This window comes from Triplophysa dalaica, chromosome 14 (genome assembly GCF_015846415.1).
Source record: "Triplophysa dalaica isolate WHDGS20190420 chromosome 14, ASM1584641v1, whole genome shotgun sequence".
NCBI lineage: Eukaryota > Metazoa > Chordata > Actinopteri > Cypriniformes > Nemacheilidae > Triplophysa > Triplophysa dalaica.
The window spans coordinates 4669013-4690676 of NC_079555.1; the positions used below are offsets into that span (position 1 = coordinate 4669013).

Here is a 21664-nt window from a genome sequence, read left to right on the forward strand (position 1 = left end):
ATGCGAGACTTGGAGCCACAGACATTCTAAGATAACCAACGGTCAAATAACAGCTTCATTGACTTAACATCAGCTTCGAAAGCTGTTCTGTGTAATACACTGATATTGTGTGCGCTTACCTCTTAAACACTTCTATGAATCGTCCATTGAAGTCCTTGTTGCAAATGTCTCCTGGTCAATCTGCTTGCTTTTTTATCCAACTCGGGTCCAATATAAAAAAGCAAAACTAACGCTTCTGTTATTTGTGTTAATAACCGGTTTGACGTCATTCGGTCCAGTGTCAAAAGGAGCACCGACCAATCACAACAGCCTGAGAAGCGGAAGCCAATCACGAAAGACCTGGTCAACTTTACCAATCAGAGCATTTCGGAAGAAGGGACTTCATATAGAACGAAATCCAGTAGTTTTGTTAGAAATGGGACAGCGATGAACAAAAGACTTGAAATAAAAAGTGTTTTTTTAATTAGAAACATGAACATCCATTGTTAGACTCCCAAACAATATAATCAAAGCTTCTAAAACAGCCTAAGACTGGCTCCTTTAAGGCACCATAAGCAAGTGCTCGACAAAAACTGTTCCAGAAATACATCAGTATGTTAGTGCTACCTCTAACATGATTGTGAGGGTGCATTATGATGCAACCTCAGTGAAAAAAATCTATTCAAGTTGGTGGATAAAGCAAACAAGATAAAAAACTGTGAAAATGTATTCAATGCAATTCTGAGAAAAAAAAGTTATATATAGAAAATATTTGTGCACAATAATGTCATTATGCATGTAAGATGTAGTGATTTGTCCTGTATACTGTTTTCCAATAATTTATAACATTTACATTGATCTACAAATATTATATTTAACACAAAAAGACTTTAAATACATGCAAGTTACACATTATAACAGAATGGGTGTCCCCTGGGATTTAAATCCAAAATATCATTTTCTAAATACAAATACAGGTTTTCGGTCCCAATTGCTTAGATCTTAGATCAACTGCTTAGAGTTTCATGCTAAAATATGAAAAACTCCAACTTTCATTTATCACACCAGCTACTCTGAACAAACATAATGAGCGTTCACACATGGCACATTCACCTGCCAGTCGTGAAATTAAGAGCTCTATTGGGCTCTGATTGAAAGCTCAATAGAGGGTATGGACGTGTCGTCACTTTACCACGTGAGCACACCGGAGCACGCCCCCGTAAGTGGCAAAAATGTTGGGATTCTCATGTATTTGAAGAATAGAATTGAAAAAATGTTGTATCTGCTATTCCAGCATATGAAGTCACTGAACACCATGGGGCGCTTATGAACGTGTGACATTAACTTCAGGAACTGACTGGCAGGCCTTCTTGACTTTCTTTAACACAAACCGTATAACAAATAACAAAGCTGTTCAACGCTACAAGAAAATATAAGAACTTTCTTATGAACTAATCCTGTCCCTTGACACTTCCATTTTCTCTTTCACTCAGCGTGCCTGTTCGTTTGATATTTTCGCTGAAAATTCAGGAGTTATGTAGAACCTGGCAGATCAATGCCTGTCCACCCACTTGGTGCACAGTTCATCTTATATCTTCTCAAGACACCCACAAACCCATGTTCCTGTTCTAGCACTACAACTCCTACAGCTCTTCAAAACATTCCTGGCTCTTCACCCCTTTTAATATGAAGAAAACCAAAGCCAGATTATTTCAAGCATTAATTATTTCACTTTTACAATTACTGTGCCAGTTACGAAGACGCTAAAACCCACACAGGCATCCCAGAGTACAGTTCTATTTTTAGTTCTCACATAACCTAATTGAAATGTAAAAACGGTGTACAGCTCTATGTTCAAAATCAATATAGACATATTGAATAAATGGACTGTGGTGATGTTAACACGGAAATCAATCTGCTTTTATCATGCAGTTAGGAGATACCTGCAGTAGTTTACAGTAAGAGATGCTTTAATTCAAACAATTTATTTCCTTTTGATTTTTTTATCACACTGTCACAGATGAAAGGCAAAATCTTTGGAAAAGGTTGAGGTTGAGAGATTAAATGATAAGAGATTTGGCTCATAGAACATAAATCACAGAGAACGGAAGCTCCGTTAAACATCACAAGCAGTGATATTCAAGAAAGACCAGTCGAGAATCCAATATATGATGTCTACTTTGATTTTATTAGGCCAGAGGTTCTCAAACTGGGGGCCGGAAGATGGATCTGGGGGGCCACAGATTTTGTGGCATTTTATGAAATATAGATAGATATTGTATAACTGAATACGTTTTTGGTTGAATTAAAATTCTAAGTTTAAGATTATAAGTCTTTATTTTGGGGGGCGCAGAGCAATGCACTCTACACAAAGGGGGCCTTACAACGAAAAAGTAGATGAGTACTGTTGTGAATGTGATGAAACTAGCAAAGTATGGTTGAATAAAAGTAATTTAGGCAGGACTTGATCACCCTCTAATAATAAATAACAATAATAAATCATAATTTGTATAGATGGGGTATACAATTTCTATAAAGGATGTAGGCATTAGGTGTTGACAATAAAATTAAAAGTCACATTCAATTAGTTAAAAAAACTGTCAAAATGATTTGCTGCTTCTGGCGATAACGAACCTTCAAATGTCGCTACTGGCCAATCAGAATCAAACATTACACGAGCCGTGTAATATAGTAATAACTGTATTCTCTTAAATATGTCATTTTTGTACTGCATCATTTGCATCGTTGTTATACCACTGCTCATCTTAATCACCCTGGAAACGTGAGGATGAAAAAACAAGCAACCACTGATACAGACCCCTATTGACCCGAACTGAATTTGCATCCATTCATTTTGGCAGACACTTTCCTCCAAAGCAACAAAGGCAAAATAAGGAGCATAGCCTATATTATAGCATACAGTATATATTGTATTATCTCACGTGCAATGTACAAAGCAGTCCATTTTTTCTTATCCAGGATGTTACAAGCTTTATATAGACAAACAAAAAAGATAAACGGTAAAATCGTCAGATCTAAAAAAATCATGCTAATCAAGTGTTTTGAAATTAAACTGAAAAAATAAACAGTTGATCTCCTCAACACCTGTCCTGTTGTATTAGTTTTGTCAATACATCGTGTGTTTACTAATTTCCTGTCGGTTGCCTGTGTGTGGGTTCAGCAGCAGAACTCAGGTTATCACATTCAGCCCGTGAGAGGACGGAATCTCATTGGCTCCCGCTGCTCCATTTAAAGGAATCCCACAAATGTTTGGTTTAACATCAACCGGGAAGGTCTACCAAGAACCGGCATTTTACCGACACCCGCTTCCTGAACTCATCTGCGTCTCAAATGAGGACCTTTAAACGCTCGGACGCTTTTTCGTTTCCAGAATTTCCAGATCCTCTGAAGTGGCGATGTGGAGCCACTTTTATAAACGTACGAGAATCTCATTAACCGATCCACGTTTCCGATTTCAGAAGAAACCACTTCAAGTAGGTCGTGCTTGGTTGCAATTCAGTAATAAAGAGACAGATTTCTCCGGTGCGTGCAGGATGTCAGACCTCTGAAGGGTCACTTGGGGATCTTATTCTACGCTCAAAGGATGAAGACGTGAATCATTAGCACGTTTATTGATCAGATGATGTGTAAATCTCACATTACATTACATTAGTTAGGAGAAACGTGTTTTTTATAAGTACATAATATGTTCCCCACGGTATGGAGAGTTCGCCGCGCGCTCCTTTGGGAACGACTGCTATAGCTAACTTTTACGCAATGGATTCAAGAGGGCTTGCAACAAGTTTAAGGGTCGTTTATCTCCTGGAACATGATTGTAGTTTATTGCGTGGTTTTGTGGTCATTTAGCTAACAGCTTCGGGAATTGACAGACTTGGAAGAGGGTTTTATCATTTTGATTCGCACAATCCGGAGCGGATCTCGTTGGCTCTTATGGGAATGAAACACTCCTCCCGTTGCTTGTTCCTCAGGAGAAAGATGGCGGATTCGGAGGGCACCGAGGTAAGCGAATAGATTAACAATTCAAATACATCGACAAAAGTATTTCTTGTCATCGGTTTTACTTGCAAAGCATTGCGTGCAACAGATCGCTTGAAACTTACTCCGCGTTCGAGTTGAGCTCGATACACAGATCTTTTTTGTCATAGTCTTGTCGCAAACGATCTTTAGATATGAAGTACAAACGTTTACAACGCAGCGTTTCTTAGTTTGGCACGTCGTCGACATTGGTTCGCTTGTGTCTTGTAACAAAAAGGTTGTAGGTTCAAATCCTGCAAGCGTTGATACATCACCATTGTGTCCTTTAATTTAGCCACTTGAGCTCCAACTTACTTTATATGAAGTGTGACGTAAATTAATGACTGAAAGTCTTGCATAGAGCTCGCGCTTTGGTCCACGGGTTGCGCACTATGGTCGCTGTCCGTGGTGCTGCACCTGCCAAAGCACCTGCCAGAGAAGCATCCACTAGAACACAGAGAAAATAATAAAAACTTAAGGGTAACATACAAAAATGCATGCTGGTGTGGTTTTACATACACAAGTATTTATGTATAACTTTTGTGATAACATCCTTGTGTGACAACTAGCCCTAGTTTCCTTGATTAAAAGTGAAATGGCAATTATACTAAAGTAGTCAGAGGCAAATCAACCTCAATTCAATCTATTCACCCACAAAATAAATGAGAAACTGGTCCACCTGCGGTTGCCAAGGTCAAAGTCTTGCCCTGCCTTTGAGCAAAACACTTAATATAAATTTCAGTTCCATTCATGGCCTTGAACTTTCTGCATTCAAGAGATTATCCAGTCGGAAATATATTGACACGACCGAGCAAGCATAAAAGCTAATCCATGTTCATTTAAGTATGAAGAAAAGAGGCACGCATAAGAAAGCTTCTGTTAAAAATTCCCTGTAAAGTTCAGCGCAGCAGTAGGTCACAGTATAATGTCAGAGGATCTTTAAAAACCATTTGATGGATGCTGCCTGACCTCTGAATACTCTCCCCAAAATAGCAGGTAGGCTAAAACTGACTGCTCTGCTCTAGTGCTGTTAGTCTGTCAAACAGCCGTCCACTAAATCCACAACACATCATGGTTGATGAGCGAGTGAGCACTTCATTTTCTACATCTGATTGAAGCTTTCAAGCCATTTTAAGCAACAACGGCATCTCAAGTTCATTGTATCACACTTTTTGTGGAGGATATTCTTACTTGTACCCTGAGAGGTCGATGTGCATTTCAAGGTCATCTTTTGTGTTTCTAAAATACGAAACTTCACAGTTGTGATGCTTTGCTAGGAAACCCTCACTTATCTCTGAAACACATTGCCAGCTTAAAAAACTTGGTGATGCCCAGCCGCCGAAAGGGCTGCCCACAGATCTGCAAAATGCATAAGTGCTGTTCTAAAAACATGAATAATTTACACGTGCAATGCAAAGCAACTCTTAAGCTTTTAGAAAGAGGTGTGCTGAAACTGAGGGATATTTTTCACTGCCATAAACTAACACCAGGGGAAGTGCACGTCAGCGCTGTTTGTGAAATTATCTCAAGGGCAGCTATTCTTCCCACATGCACATCAATTCAGATATGTCAGAAAAAAAGTGTGTTCTCCTCTCAAGGGCTTGGTTTAAAGGTGGAACGATGCCGAAATGTGCCATTTGTTGGGGTTAAAAATAGCATGTGAAATTAGATTTGTAAGCCGAGCGGAGATACAAGGACATGTGTTCCCTCTCCTATTTCTCTAATAGAGAATTCCTGACACCTTTACGCCTCTTGATACAGCTGCTCTTACCCTCTTCATGATGCTCATTACTACACATACACATACACACACAGTCAAGCAACACACGCACTTGTGTAATTACAGAGATGCATGCTTAAACATCTTCACTTTCACTCAATTACAAAATTAACATCTTCGAGACGTAAGATGTTTAACTCTAATCACAAAGAGCCTGTTTACAAAAGACAAGTTGCATTTAAGAGCAAGCTGAAAATAACGATGGAGCAGACTTGAACATGGCTTTATCAAGTAAAGCCATTGGCATATAGAGTAGGAAAACAGCAAGGAGACAAAAAACAAAAGTTTAGATTTGTACACCAACAGCACTTAAGATTAAATATCTTCTCTAATGGGACGTTATAGATCCATACACAGCATATAATGACTACAGTGGCACTTTAATACACATTTGTTGCTGGTAATGTGGGGTAATGGTTTATTAACATCATTTCTGTGAGGCAGAGGACGGGCCAAATTCTCTGCAGGTAGTGCGTTTGCTAATCAGAGCCTGAGATGCTCACCATATGTAACGCTTATTCTGACTTATCCGTTTCCTCATCAGTGGCCTGCACTCACACAACCTAGTGCACCGCTGCCAAGTCAGAAATGTGACAGATAGATGCTAGACATACTGAAAAAACGTAAAAGATTATACCGATTTTTTAATTATTTGTAAGCAGCTAAGAATTAAAATCATTTTGTTTATTTTGTTTGAAGGCACATGCCCAAAGCCACAACAACAACATGCCATCTTTACTCTGGGAAATTGTAGAAATGTATTGTACTGTAGCATTAAGAAAATAACGAGATGCAAACAAATACTGAAGTATTACTGTAATGCAAAATATAGTAAAAGCTCATGGTGGTTACAGCAACAAAGTAAGTACAGGTCAGCGGTATGCTTATAGCACATGATTATAGAGGCCAAGATAATTCACAATTTAGATATTAACTCTCTTTATTGATCATAAAAAAAGTAATAATGCTGTCAGTCAAATTAATGTTTACCAACCTTGTTAAAAAGTCAACCAGACATCAGATCACCAAATTTACTCAGAACATATGACAACTATGCAGTGCCCAAACATATGTTGGCAATACGTTTGCTTTTCATTTAACACCCAAAAGCTTTTATTAATGAAAAATATGCTGTTACTTTAACCTGTTATCTGTCGGAGCCCTTTTTGAGCCTACACATGAAAATGCATGTTGGAACTAAAATGGCTGTAACTCATGAATTATTTGAAATACAGACTTACGGTTGGTCTCGTTTGAAAAAATTAAAGTAGCTGATTATTGCGAAAAAAATCACACACACACACACACACACAAAAGAAATTAAAGGTATGTTGTTAGGTTTATTGTAAAAATACATTTAAAAAATGTTTTTCTTTGATTAAAAATACATTAAAAAAATATGGGTTGCAAAAGGATAACAAAAAATCTAAGTACACTCTTTATAAAAAAGAATCAATTACTCTCCCTTGATAAATTATTTAAAAAAACACCAATAAAATCTGTATTCTAGAGTCTTAGACCTTTCCAAATATATATAGTTTGTCATGATTCGATTAGAAATGACATGCACAATATTTACGCAAACTTAGGTGTTCTGTATACGGAACGGGTGACAGTTAAAGCCCTTTATTGGTAAATTGATATTTTAGACGTAATGCATGTTTTAAGCCACTGTATATTATTATATTCACAATAATACAATTCCATTTCCATAAGTGTGATGACAATAATGTTACCAAATCTTAATGGTTTTATAATAGCCATAATTTTCTTGCATAACTTGTTTCGTCGCTGTTCTTCCAAAACCTCAGATGTCCAAATTTGCTGTTTTTCAGGGAATGGAAAAAACAGAGTACTTGCAAAATTCAGTGACGAACATAAAGGGTGACTATTAATAACGATTTATGGCCAAAAAAGGTTACAGAAGGACAGCAGCGATTAGCCCTTTTGGTTTTATGGTAAAATTTGTCCTTTGTATGTTTTGCCTCTCTCTATGTTTCAATTTCAAATATCAGCAACAGCCCCTGAGTGCCGCCCCATCACAATCAGTCCAGCCATCCCCTCTCCCCAAACCTGTGTCATCGGTCCATCACACCCAGCGGCCCACACACCCATCCCACCCGCCTCACTCGGCCAGCCTTCCTAGTTTCCCCGGCAGAGGAAAGATGTCCAAGTTCCTCACCCCGGATGAGATGACCTCCAGGGATTACTACTTTGACTCCTATGCCCACTTTGGCATTCATGAGGTACGAGCAGGTCAAAGACGACGCTTTCATTACGAAAGATGCTGAGATGTATGGTGTTGGATAGAAGTACTCTTCATAACTGACATCAATTTTGCTGATTTATTTCCTGGGCGATATGTATAATGCAGAGTGTGTTGAGAAGTGGAGCAGGAGAGCATGAGGTGCGTCATTTGAATTACGGGTTAAGAGTGAGTGCAGAACAGGAGGATTCAGGCGAGACCTGCAAGATTAATTTTGTTCAGGCTCATTTTTTAGGATATAGGTCACATTTTTCCCCATCTCTCATCTCAATTTGACAAAGTTGTGCGCCTAAAGACCTGCTAGGAACTGCAGAGACATGATGGCAACCGTTATTAAATACATTGAATGTCAGAAACCCATGTTGGGGCATTTTTCATTGTGTTTCCAGTGTAAAATCTGGTATATTGCACAAAAAAACTGCACGGATACTAAACACACTACAGGAATCACTTACAGTATATGAATTTGTCAGACAATCCTGTCCAAAGCAACTTTGAGTGTGGAACTGAGAAAAATGACTTAAAATTGTTTTTCTCATTGGCTTTTCGAAGTTACAACCATTATTTTCTACGAAAACAACAAAACTTACTTGGAATACTAATCCACATGATAAAGAAGGTCTTAAAAAGACGAAGGTACTGCGTTTTGCCTTTGCAGGGCACTATAGAAGTGGCATATTTTGAGTTTTGGTATTTGGTCGTTGGGCTGGTTTTGACTGGCCATTGGGCTGATTTTGTAACACAGATCTGGCAACCCAAACGTCAACAGATTAGAAGAGCCCTTCGCACAGACCAACTCTGCACTTCACATCTAAAATGCATTGGAAAGTCGAATTGACAAGTGCTTCAAAAGAGTTGTTTGGCTAGTTTTGAATTGCAAATCTGACAACCCTGAAGTTCATGGATTAGGAGTACTCTACAAGACAGCAAGTCTGCACTTCACATCGAATGCACACTGAAGAGTCGAATTGACAACTGCTTTAAAATAATTTTTGGCCTTGTTGTGATTGGCCTTTGGGCTGGTAGTGTAATGCAGATCTGGCAACCTTAAAGTTAATGGATAAGGAGTACTCTACACAGACAGAAACTCTGCACTTCTCATCCTAAACACATTTGAAAGTTGAATTGAAAACTGCTTTCAGTTTGTCGTTAGCAAAAAATACAAAGCCACCCACTTTCTAAAATCAATCTAATAGCTATTCGTATTTTCTAAAATTGCTAATTTATGTGAATGTATATGATCACAATCAATTGTTTCAGTATGATATGCTTTAGGTGTGGGGCTTCATTCTTGCTTTTTCCATACACTTTTGAATAATTCACGTTGTTAAAATTTTGTGCGTGATCGCAAAGCTTTAGAACAAAGCTATTATGTTGCAATGCACTGAACAGTGTGTGTGTGTGTGTTTGTGTGTGCGTGTATGTGTGTGTATACACAGGAGATGCTAAAGGACGAAGTGAGAACGTTGACATATAGAAACTCAATGTACCACAACAAACACGTCTTTAAGGACAAGATCGTGCTGGACGTGGGGAGTGGAACTGGCATACTCTCTATGTTTGCTGCCAAAGCTGGAGCCAAGCACGTGTATGGGGTAAGAGGCCAGCCCTCCTTATGTCTGAAAGCTGCAGGTGCCTGTAGTTGCCTACCATGCTGGAACTGTCCCCCGTGCCAAAAATAGCATCGTGGCAGCCACGCTGCAGCGGCTTAGAGCTTCTGAATGACAAGCAAATAATCCTCTTTTATAGGAAATGTGATGGCATATTACCACCTACTTATTTCATAATAAATGATGATCCACAAAGATGTTCACTATTCTTCATCTACTCCCTCTAACAAAGTGCCATGACGTAATATGGTGGTACCGTGTTTTTTTTAGACATGTACCATAGTGGCACACTATGGTAATCCATCAGCACAATAAAATAATCATCACAACTAAAGGGACACTTTTGTACCACTGTCTATAAACCACAATCTTGTACAAAAAAAGTCTAATGTCCGGTCTAGTCCATTCAAACCTCCTTTGTATCCACCCCTGTGCCTATACTGAAGGTTTTTCGCGGCCACGCTGGCATTATAGGCTCCAACACACCACATGCTGCAGTAATTGGCTCTTCCAACAAAGGAGACTTACCAAAAAAAGGCAGTAAGAGTCAGAAAGGGGTCATTAACCATGTGATTCTCTGCATTCTCGGATAACTGATGCCTGAGCTTGTTAAGTCAGAATATGAACAGTCAAATCTCTCTCGATTGTACGCGTCACAGCAACCTCAAGAGACAGAATGTTCGGAAAGCTTTATTCTCTTTCTAGAAGAGAGTGAAAGTACAAGAGGAGCTAAAAAAATTAAAAAATACAGTAGCTGTGTGCCACTGTATGCATCCTCTCATGTAATTGAGCTGATGTGATTTGCACCTCGCTGCTCTTATTCGGTTGCACTGTGATAATGAACAATTCTCTAAACGCCTTCATTACATATTCTAAATGCCAGAGACAGCAAACTCGACTCGGTGTCCGTGTTACAGTTCTCAACAAAAAGTCAAACAATCCACTTGCTCAACATGTCAAAGATAAAAGATCAACAATGGGCAGAAAATAAATGTTCACACGACTATATGTTCTTTTCTGAACTGGCTGGGTGCTTTTTAGGATTAATCTGTTGTGTATTTGTTGATCAAAATTTTCCTTATTACATCTTTTGGTTGTGTGGGTATATGAGGCAACACAACATATTTATTTGATTCACATTTGGTGTAATTATAAGTTTATTTAAAATTAAAGGTCCTGTGTGTATAGCTATGTCTTCAGACTTCATATTATGAAGCGTTATGTTTTTATTACCTTGGAATGAGCTATTTCTATTTACATACACAGCGGATCCCCTTGCATGGAAGTCGGCATGTTGTTTCTACAAAAGCCCTAAACGGACAAACTGATCTACAGAGCGTGTTTTGTAAATTCTTTATCTCTTTTGGCAAAAAAGCAAAAAGTAACGACATCTTTGTCCCATGAGAGCCACTGTAGTGCTTTTAAAGGGAGGGGTGGAGTGAACCATCGGTTGCTATTCGCAACCTTACCGCTAGATGCCCCTAAAATCTCCACATTGTTCATTTAAGGCCAAAATCATGCTTTGGCTTCAAAACAAGTTACACTCTAAATAGTGCTGGTTTATTTTCAACCCAACGTGGGCGAAAAAGGGACAAACCCAGATCTTGGTTTAAAAATGGTTATATTTGACCAAATAATGGGTTAACACACCCTGGCTTTGGGGTTGAAACAACCCAGCATATTAATGTAGTTTCCAACCCAAAACTTGTGTTTTTGACCCAAAGAGCATTGTGTGTTATAATAACCCATCATTTTATAGTATTGTGAATTGAGAAAAAACATAAAAACGTATTTCTGAAGAAGTATATTTCACCGACAAAATGTTAAATGCTTGCTCATTTCTAAGTCGTTTTGGATACCAAATAAAAACAGGCAAATATAAGTTTGTTGAAGCTCCTGGTAGGTTTTGGGACACATTTATAGTTAAATTACTGATAATATACATAAACTGATCTTTTGTCCAAATACCTCTAATAGGAATCATGTTCGATTCTAAAACTTGTCTTGTTTGCCCTTGATCTACTGCAGTCCAGGCCCAAGCAGTTTCCTCTCGCCTTGATCATGTACATCAAACACTTTTCTTCAGAGAAAACTGGAATTGTGCTGGCCGTATTAAAAGACTGATTACATTAAAACTCTTCTCCTTCGCTTACCCGCCGCGATACGTGAAACTTTTCAGCAAACAGGTGCGACAGGCAGGATTCCGATTATATCTCAGTTAAAGTAAATCTGGCTGACTTTTGTCTCTGTGTTAAAGTTGACAGCAATGGCAATGGACACGAATGATGTATGGGAGACACACAGGGGACTTTATACGCTTTAGTGATCATAGCATTGCCTGGCATTAACCTCTCACTTATACAGGAGAAAGAGGCTGATGGCTTCCAACTATATCACTCCCCTTCACTTTACCCTTGGGCATTGACAGTCCTGTCATGTATATGTTTGGGGGGACAGAAACTCAGCACTGTATGTAAATGTTAATAGAAAACCTTCAATGTTGGGAAACTCTGAGGCAGAAAACTGATGTCGGCGCTTTGGATATGAATGACGCTCAAAATTTTAAGCTTATCTTATTATGATTTTGTGTTTATATTCCTCAGATCGAATGCTCGAGCATATCAGAATACTCGGAGAAAATCATCAAGGCCAATCATCTGGATAGTGGTAAGAACCTATTACGCATCTTATATGTGGGTGTGTGAGAAACGGTATGAGAAATAAGACAAGACAGAATCAAAAGCAGCTGTCAAATGTTCTCCTGTTCATACTGCTGAATATACATAACAGATGCTCTTCAGTAATCTGAATATTAAGAGTGCTATGAATTTAAATGGTAAAATGTGCTTCATTAATGCTTAGAGAGGAAAAGGCTAAAAAGGACATAGTGAAAAAATAGTGATATGATGAAAAATATAAAGGTGTGAAAGGAATGGCAGATATAGTACATTTTGTAATTGAGCGAAGACCTTCAGAGAACACAGTGTCCAGTGAGAGGCTACTTCCTGTTTTCTACCAATGTTTGGTTTTTAAGGGCACTGCAGTATCTGTATGGGAGTTCAACAAAAGCTGATGTTGCAAACTCAGCTGGAGTGCAATGCACTTCAAACACGCAAGCACACACACACCTCTCATGTCACCAAGGTTTTCTTATTAAAACAGTGCTATTTATTATTCCCCACACCCAAAACTAAAAAAGCAAAACTTCTTGCGCAAATCTATTTGACTAAATTTAGATAAAATAATGCATTCATAAATATCCTCCCAAATATATGTAAAGGGCATTTAAATTGGTGCTCAACACCTTCAACGTCCTTCCATCATATTTGGGAGGACATCTTACAAGTAACGCCAAAGCTGTACAAAGTTTTACACACACAAACAGACGTTAGATTTATATAAGTAGTGGGGAAATAGGAACTTTTATCGACGTGTAACCACGGCAAAAAATGAAGAGATCACTCCCGTTTGCCTTAAATAAGCATTTCTGTGTGTATTGTTTGTGATATTTACAGTATGTCTATTGAATTTCAATAGAAACAAACCTCAGGAATGACAAAGTCACGCAACAGTCAACACTCAGTGCAGAACTGAGAGAATGCAAAGATACATGGAAGTCGCAAAATAATCTGGATTATTCCATTATACATTCATTCCTGAACTGATCCTAAAATACATGTAAAAATATTAGTTTTTCTTTAACATGAAAAAGATATTATAAAAAAGATCGGCAAACATATTTTTTGCTATTTTGAACTGTTTGTCCCATTTACAAGAAATACAAACAAGAAGCAATATTTTCATTTTGAATTTGGAAGAATTTTGTTCTGTCACAATTCCACAGAAGGGAACAAAAAATATGATTTTCCTTAAACTGGTGCCTAAATAGTCAATTCAGATCTAAAGCTGAAATAATTTTTGGAGCGGTCTCTTAATTTCTATATTCTATCCTTAACAGAAGCAACGTTTTTCATTTTTTAATTTCGCATCATTAAGTTAGTTTAATAACCAGTTTCCATGATCAGGGGTTCTCAACCATTTTGACTCCAACACTCGCCAGTGTATTCAACAATATTCAAAGGCTTGGGGATCCCATTCGCAAAAACACAACATTTCTATCCTAAAAGATTATATATCTTGACATTAACTGAAAAGAAATTCACTTTAAAATAACAATAAATAATTTTTTGATATGTAATGCTCATTTTGTCTAATTTAAAATTATTAGTCATCTTGAGGTGCACTTGGAAGTCAGATGGCCCCCCTGTTGAGAACCACTGATGTAAATGGATCAGACTTTTACCCTCCTTGACATTCATACCGAACGTCCCCACAATAAATAAACCTGGACACACACGCACAAAGAGACACGCACAAAACCATCCTTAAAATTTCAAAAGGAACCCGACCAGTGCTCATGAGGTCTGCACTGCTGTGTGTTTCAGTTATAACCATTTTTAAAGGAAAAGTGGAGGAGACGGAGCTACCGGTAGATCAGGTGGACATCATCATCTCCGAGTGGATGGGTTACTCTCTTTTTTATGAATCCATGCTCAACACGGTCATCTACGCCAGAGATAAGTGGCTGGTCGGTGTCTGTGTATGTACAGTATAATGTATCTGATCAGTCTCTCTGCAGAGTGAACAGAGTCTTTCTCCATCTGCAGAAACCCGGCGGTTTAATGTTTCCAGACAGAGCTGCTCTCTATGTGGTCGCCATTGAAGACAGGCAGTACAAGGACTTCAAGATACACTGTACGACACACACATCGCAAATCTTTAGAAAAGCTTGTACCTCACTAAAGCCTGTGACTTTTCTAAAGCTCTTTACAAAACCATTTTTCACCCTGCTATCGTTTTAATAGGGTGGGAGAACGTTTACGGGTTTGACATGACCTGTATCAGGAATGTAGCCATGAAAGAGCCGCTGGTGGACATCGTGGACGCCAAACAAGTCGTATCCAACGCCTGTTTAATCAAGGTCAGACGTTACTACACTTATCAACCCCACAATGTAGCATGAACACGCGTGTTTCTCGCTTCATGTGTGGGAGACGAATCGAGACGAGTCCACTGAGAAAACAGCGGCATTAGAATTGAACCGATCATTAGCTGTATCACTCAGCGTGACAGTTACATAATGATCCGTTGAAATGTAATTTCATTTTATTATAAAGCGCAAGAGATGGTGCTGATGAGATGATTATTGGTTCAATCTGATTCGTCAAGACTGGAAAGTTTATGACTCCACAGATGGACTGTGAAATGCATCTGGAAACCTCTCATGTATCTTACAGACCTTTCGTTTTTAAACCGGAAAGATATATTTTGCAGCAGATGGCTTTTAGCGGTATGAGATATGAATTTAGCAGCTCTTTCACAGGTCATACCACATGGGAATGAAACAAGAGCCTTTGGTGTAACTCAGAACGGGCTAGATCGTCCACAGAAATCTGAACACTTGTGCTGTATTTCATGTACTGCCAACATTCTTGTATCTATTTAGACACTTAAGACACAATTCAAAAGGTATGGATGTCATTGCATTAGATTAAAAGCGGTAAACACAACGTTTAATGATTATATGGACATGATTATGTTTGTGTGACATGTTTTGCTTGTGCCGTGAATCTTGAAATTTTGCAATCTAGTGGAATGCCATTTATACATACGTAGTGTCATGAGCATGTGTCCTGAACTGACCTTTCTTTGAAAAATTGGATCAAAACTTTTCATCCAGCTTTTGTTCCAAATAACCTTTTTTTTTAATTCAGGGTAAAGTTACTTAAAGATCACATTAGTCAAACGAAGCAAACCTACGAGGTAATGGATGAAGCCACTTAACTTAAGCGACAGATGTACAACATTGTGACACACACTTATTAGACAATTCTCCAAGAAAAGCATGCCCACGCGTCATCCAGCAAGCATGATAGAAAGAGCACGCCCACTCGTCAACCAGCCAAAGAGCCATCAATGCGCTTCACTCGGCTGATGAAAGTTAAGCTATGTTTGTTTGCTCACTGCATTTCGGCGATGAATGATTATATAAGGTGGATATTACGCTGGATTTGGAGATCGTTTAAAACTGATAGATGGCGCGGTCTGAGCGATAAAAGATGCAGGACATGAGCCACACGCAGTAAGTCAAACTAAGTCATATGACCGTGTTTTGTTGCCAATCGGTGTGTACGTGCATAATGTAAACAACACAAACTTATGGTGAATCAATGCGATGATGTATTGTGTGCTCGTGCTTTAGCTCCCCCCCTTCATGCGTCCAGGCACTCGTCTTTTTCCGGAAATAATTGTACAGCTGTTATAAATCTTTTATCAATTTTAATCAAACTTTGTACTCCTGAAGATACAAAGTATGCAACACTATTGTACTCAAGATTAATATGGATTGCCAGAACCTACTTGTGTAACCTCAACTTATAAAACGGTCAGTTCTGGTCCTTGATTCCGATTGGCTGAGCCGAGTTCTAAGCAGTTATAAAATGGCTGACCGCATTACATAGCCTAGATATCATTTTATTTACGTTATTTTATGAAACCTTGCTACGCTTATGAATTAACTGTTTTATAAAAGCAATAAGCCCTGCGAAGCAGTGGGTTACAGTGCATTTTATAACGGCTAATGGGGTATTAGGCACTCCGTTTCCCGTCGTGCCACAACGCCCTAAGCAAATGGAGGACCTGCTGCTAAATTTAATGGGAATAAGAGGAATGTAAAACCACATTTCCCCCATTTTTTCAGGTAAATATAGCAGCGGTGAGAGGTAGGACTCCCATGAAACACTAAGTCATGTGAAATGCATTGTGGATGCACTAAAGAACAGTAATAAAATCCTAATGTGATTACAAGGGAGGAAAATGAGAGATCAGACAGCATGTTATTATTTTACTTTTACTCTCTCTTTCAAAGGGAACATTTTTTTTTCTTAGTCAGCAAATGAAACTCTAAATGCTATGAACCATACAACTTATGAAAACAAACAATAGACAAGTGTCCTTTATGGCTCTCTCTGTCCTCCTCAGAAATGTAAGGAGATGGTTTAAAACATACCTGAGAATTCTTGAGCCGTGTTTATTAATATGATGCTCTCTTTTCTTGTCTCAGGAGGTAGACATCTACACCGTAAAGCCAGAAGAACTGTCCTTCACGTCCTCCTTCTGTCTGCAAATCCAGAGGAACGACTACGTCCACGCCCTGATCACCTACTTCAATATAGAGTTCACAAAGTGTCATAAAAAGACTGGCTTCTCTACAGGTGTCCTCTTTACACATCTCTGCATGGCAACACACTGCATGATACTGAATGCACTTCATCAGGCCTAACTGGGTTTGCAATTTGAGCCACGACATACAAGGAACCTAGAATTAACCTGCAATTTTCTAAAGATGCCAGTTTAAGGCCAGTCTACTTGTGATTTAAAAAGAGAGATAGCATCTAACCCTGGGTCAAGTTGGACGCGTTTACAGAGTTAAACTCAAAAATTACACAGTGTGAAACAAAAAGTGCTATTATGTTACTGTGAATTATCATTAGAGAAATAAACAATCGTTTAAAAGCGAATAGTTAAATGAAATGACATCGTCGATCGAAGTGACAGGAAGGCTTTATTATCTTTAATTTCAGTACGGTTAGTAGAATAGCTGATATTTAAACAGGAGGCGTGTGAGCGGTGCAAGTGGCATTCACCCAAATGTTAATGACCTCATAGATATGCAAAAAGATCCATTACACTAACCCAAATGATGATGCCCTGTGTGTATTCGTTGTCTGTGTCTGCCCCCTAGTGGATACATTATGACACTGCACTGGCCAAAGTCATTTTTTTATGAACAATCAACTGTCTTCTTTCAAAACCATTACAAAACCTTCTTTATGCCTTATTCAAGTGGGGTTTGATGGTTTTCTATTTGTTTCTATCTGTCACATAACATCATACCTGTTGAGCCCAAACATTACCAGCAGACACCAACAGAGATCATTATAGTTTCCATTAAATCCGATACAACTGTTTTAACCATGTCATCGATTCTATTGTGGTTTTTAGCCAGGCAGGCAGTGGCCATCTATTCAGGACACAGCATCGTATAATATGAAATATTAAGAAGCACATTGTTGTTGCAGCATTGCTGTTTCAATAAATACATTTCCAAGTAACAATACTCTACAGGACGTATTTTATCCCGTCTACAATATTAACTGTGCTCTGTACACCTACCCACAACTATTCCTTTGTGCAAGATGTTTCATATGTAAGTTATTCTTTAGGTGGGCCCATTTTTGGTGACCCACCCGACGGCAAACACCGTCTACACCGCTGAGTCATATCAAAACTCTCTAGCGTTTTCCACCTTGCAATGCAATATTAATTGTTTTATTGAGCCCAAACAGAGCGGAAAAGGCCAGGCACTTACAAACAACTTTATACCCCATTGATTTCAGCTGATGCCCGGAATGCCCGATACATTCCTCTGGACTAAAAACTATTTAGCTCAGGGCTTTTAAAGGAGGAGATTAAAACCGATTGTCTGCTGTGGTTTACATTCATGTGGGTTTTGTTTCCTCTCTGTGCTGCTTCTCATGTTGTGTACATCAGCAGTTTGATACATTAGAATCTAGAGACCACCTGACCAGTTCTTGGATGTAGAGTTTCACTTTTTTCAGGAGGCTGTGAGGAGTTGTGAGATCTCCAGACACAGCGATTTAAGAGTTCTTGGAAGTTCTTTTGACCTTTTAAGCCTGGCATATTGCTCTGTCAGCACACGGGCATTTTCTCATGGGTAGAGCAAGCGATCCTACTGCTGGCAACAAACTCCTAACCACTCTCTCTCTCTCTCTCTTTATCCACTCTTTCACAGACACACACACAATGTGGTTTTGAAAGGTACAATGAAATAGTATTCATGAAACGGTTGCCTAAGACAACTGTAGTTCTCTTTATGACCAATACACTTGATGTGTTACTGTATATTGTTTATTTAATGTTATATTGTACATATTTGTTTACACTTGGTTTGTCGTTTAACTCCACAATAGCACCAGATGCCCCGTATACACACTGGAAACAAACAGTGTTTTATCTGGAGGAGTATCTGACTGTAAAAAGAGGAGAAGAGATAGTGGGCAGCGTCACCATGAAGCCAAATGAGAAGAACGTAGTAAGTATCTTCATAGTAACTCATGCACATGTACTCATCTGAGATGTTTTCATCTGGGTGATAAAGACTATTTGTTCATGTGCAGATGTCCAATATAACCCCATTCTGAAGATGTGATATGTCACATGTTTAACATTTATGTGACTTTATTAAGATATTAATAAAGTCAAATAGATGTTTAAGATATTTTATCATATGTTAATATATGCCATAAATATAAAAAGAGTGATCCCAAAAATGATTTGCCACACTCAATTACGGCATGAAACGGAAGTAACAGTCTTTTTTCCATATCGTGATGTATATCCAAGTGAAGCGGCTTCTTAAATGAGAGATAATGTATTGATTTAACACATCTACAACTGGATGGATCGTTGAAAGATGGCAGTTGCTAACCCTTAATGAAGAAAGCTCTGCCTGCGTGTTAGTCCTCGTGACAGGAAGTGATGAGAAGTCTTTTCAAGGCCGGAAGAAGATCAATGTTTTTGGTTAAAGATTATGACGGCACCTGAATAAAAAAACAATAAAGTACACAGATAAGTCACTTTAAAAAACCCAGAACAATATTCCTTAAAATATGATTTTTCAATTTTGATTTCATGGCATCTTTAAAAAAAAAACATGAAGCATGAAGTACAAAACTTTAGTACAAAAAGGAATTTGTTCAAAATCATGCAAAATCATTTGATATTTTGTCATCTACGTTATACACTTATGACCCCTACATTTTAATGCATGTACATATTTTTACTGTAGCTTTCTTGTTATTGTTTTTATTTTTCAGCGTGACCTTGACTTTTCCTTTGAGTTGGATTTTAAAGGGCAGTTATGTGAAGCTGCTATCGCTCACGACTACAAGATGCGTTAAGTGTCCTGCTGGGGACAATATAGGGGTCCCGATGCCACTCGGAGAAGCAGGGACCACTCTGGATCTTAACTACAGCACTGCTGGATAGAGACACTGAGACTCGGACAGAAGCTATTGTCTCCGGGAGAGAAGCCAGCATTTGGAAGCGGGGTTGGTACTTTTAGCAATATCAGCCTTGCCTTTGCCAACAATAGCCTGCACTAGTATGCCATCTTTCCGACTGTTCAGGGGCCAACTTGCGCACCCATCTGCAAAACAAAAGAATGTTATTGCCCAATGAATGTTTATGTTTTGTTTATGGTTTAGATGTTTTGGTTGATGAAGTTTGTGCTCTATATCCTAAATACTGAGAATATTTCAGCTTTGTGTCTGTCTAGGGAATAACTCCATAAAAGCTGCAGCAGTATTAAAATGCGGTAGGGTAAGTGATCTTGTAGGTTATGAAACAATATCCAGTTCATTCTCAAGAAACTGTGGAGTTTGTGAGAAATGTTTAATCATTTGCATGATACACCAGCCCAAGTAGCAAATGATGTGACCCAGTTTAATATCATGTTACTGAATTTAGTAGAAAGTAAAATCGGACATGCATGCAATAGCTCACATCAAACACTTTACTGAGAATGACCCGTCTATCAAAAAATGATTTGGACATCAATGTGTACCAAATAAGAAGGTCAAATGAATATCAGCAGCTGATAATGGGAAATAATAAGTGACTGCAATACAGTGATGTGAATAAATTATGCCGTGTAAGCTTGTGTTATGTTTCTCTGGTGGCTTTAATGCGATAAGCAGCGTTAGTAGTATTTCTAATTCTAGAAAAATAGCGTTTCCACTTGCATCTGTTATAAGCACAGAGGGAATTAGCACATAACACATATCAAAGCAAAGATGCAGTGTTGAATGTTTGCTCTGTCGGTGGTGAGATCTCAGTAAGCTGGACCCTCAGATGGCACCTGCTGCCTTCCACCTGTGCTCTTATCAGAGTCTTTGCCAAGGCGACAGATGATACTGCTCATGTCCTCATCAAAGACATTCAGGTGAAATTTAGCAAAGCACATCGTCCATTATTCATTGTATTAATGTTTCTAATTAGTTTTTTTACCGTACAATTTTATTAAAACTTTCCTATTTTCCCGGTGTAATGACACTTTCCATTAATATGATTTTATATGAATAAACAGGTTTCCTATTTAATGAAGAAAATATTTACTTTACTTCGTGGGAAATTGTTTTATATACAATACATAACTACAAAACAGTCTTTGGTCCCAAACAAGCTATACCATTGTGAACGCTGATATAAAATTCATAGTCAAATAATATTTAATAAATGCAGTTTGTGTCTGCTCTATTTTTATTTTGTATTGATGGAAAGTGTCAATTATTGTGCAATATTAGTAAATGAAAAAATCATAAACTTAAAGAAAAAAACTTGACATTGTTTGTTTTTGAGTTGTAAGGTTTATGTTAAAAAAGATTTTATTTATTGTTGTGTCATAATATGGAAAGGAAGTAAACAAACTAGCTTAAAATAATTTCAAACTATTTATTGTAGGTGTACAATAGCATGCTTGTGAAGAGGTTTTGGCTGTTTATAGAACAAGTTGATGTAATGACAGATGAAACATGGGAGTGATGGATAAAACATAGATGTCACAATGGGTCTATCATGAATACATTTTTAACAACAAACTCAAACTAAAGTCTTTCCTAAAAAATGTGTGATGTAAGATGATGGTTGTTTGAAGTAAAAATAAAGTTATTTGTCCACTTACCTGCTATATTGTCCAGGAACATTCACTTACTGTACTTTACATGCATCTCCACAAGGGGGCATCAAGTCAAAGATCTGAATAAGTCATGTGCAAATTTACTCAAAGGTTCTTATGGAAACAAAATATTATTTCTATGGTATGACACGAAAACCTTTCAGGCACCTTTTAAA

General features: G+C 38.1%; 1 protein-coding gene across 1 annotated transcript; it reads left to right on the plus strand.

Annotated features, from left to right (window-relative positions):
- Positions 1 to 3179: 3179 nt before the first annotated feature.
- LOC130435902 (protein arginine N-methyltransferase 8-B) lies at positions 3180 to 21483 on the plus strand. The gene is made up of 10 exons (XM_056766771.1): positions 3180 to 3999; positions 7810 to 8040; positions 9500 to 9655; positions 12274 to 12337; positions 14116 to 14258; positions 14338 to 14425; positions 14536 to 14651; positions 16794 to 16944; positions 18724 to 18845; positions 19630 to 21483. The coding sequence occupies exons 1-10, from the start codon at positions 3931 to 3933 to the stop codon at positions 19711 to 19713; spliced, it is 1224 nt and encodes a 407-aa protein (XP_056622749.1). The 5' UTR covers positions 3180 to 3930; the 3' UTR covers positions 19714 to 21483.
- The last annotated feature ends 181 nt before the right edge of the window (positions 21484 to 21664 follow it).

What these genes read in the sequence shown, in the direction of transcription:
- LOC130435902 (XM_056766771.1), top strand. Translation starts at nt 3,931, where the DNA reads ATGGGAATGAAACACTCCTCCCGTTGCTTGTTCCTCAGGAGAAAGATG. An exon ending in CGGATTCGGAGGGCACCGAG is followed by an intron (nt 4,000 to 7,809) that starts GTAAGCGAATAG and finishes TTCAAATATCAG; the next exon opens with CAACAGCCCCTGAGTGCCGC. An exon ending in AAAGACTGGCTTCTCTACAG is followed by an intron (nt 16,945 to 18,723) that starts GTGTCCTCTTTA and finishes ACTCCACAATAG; the next exon opens with CACCAGATGCCCCGTATACA.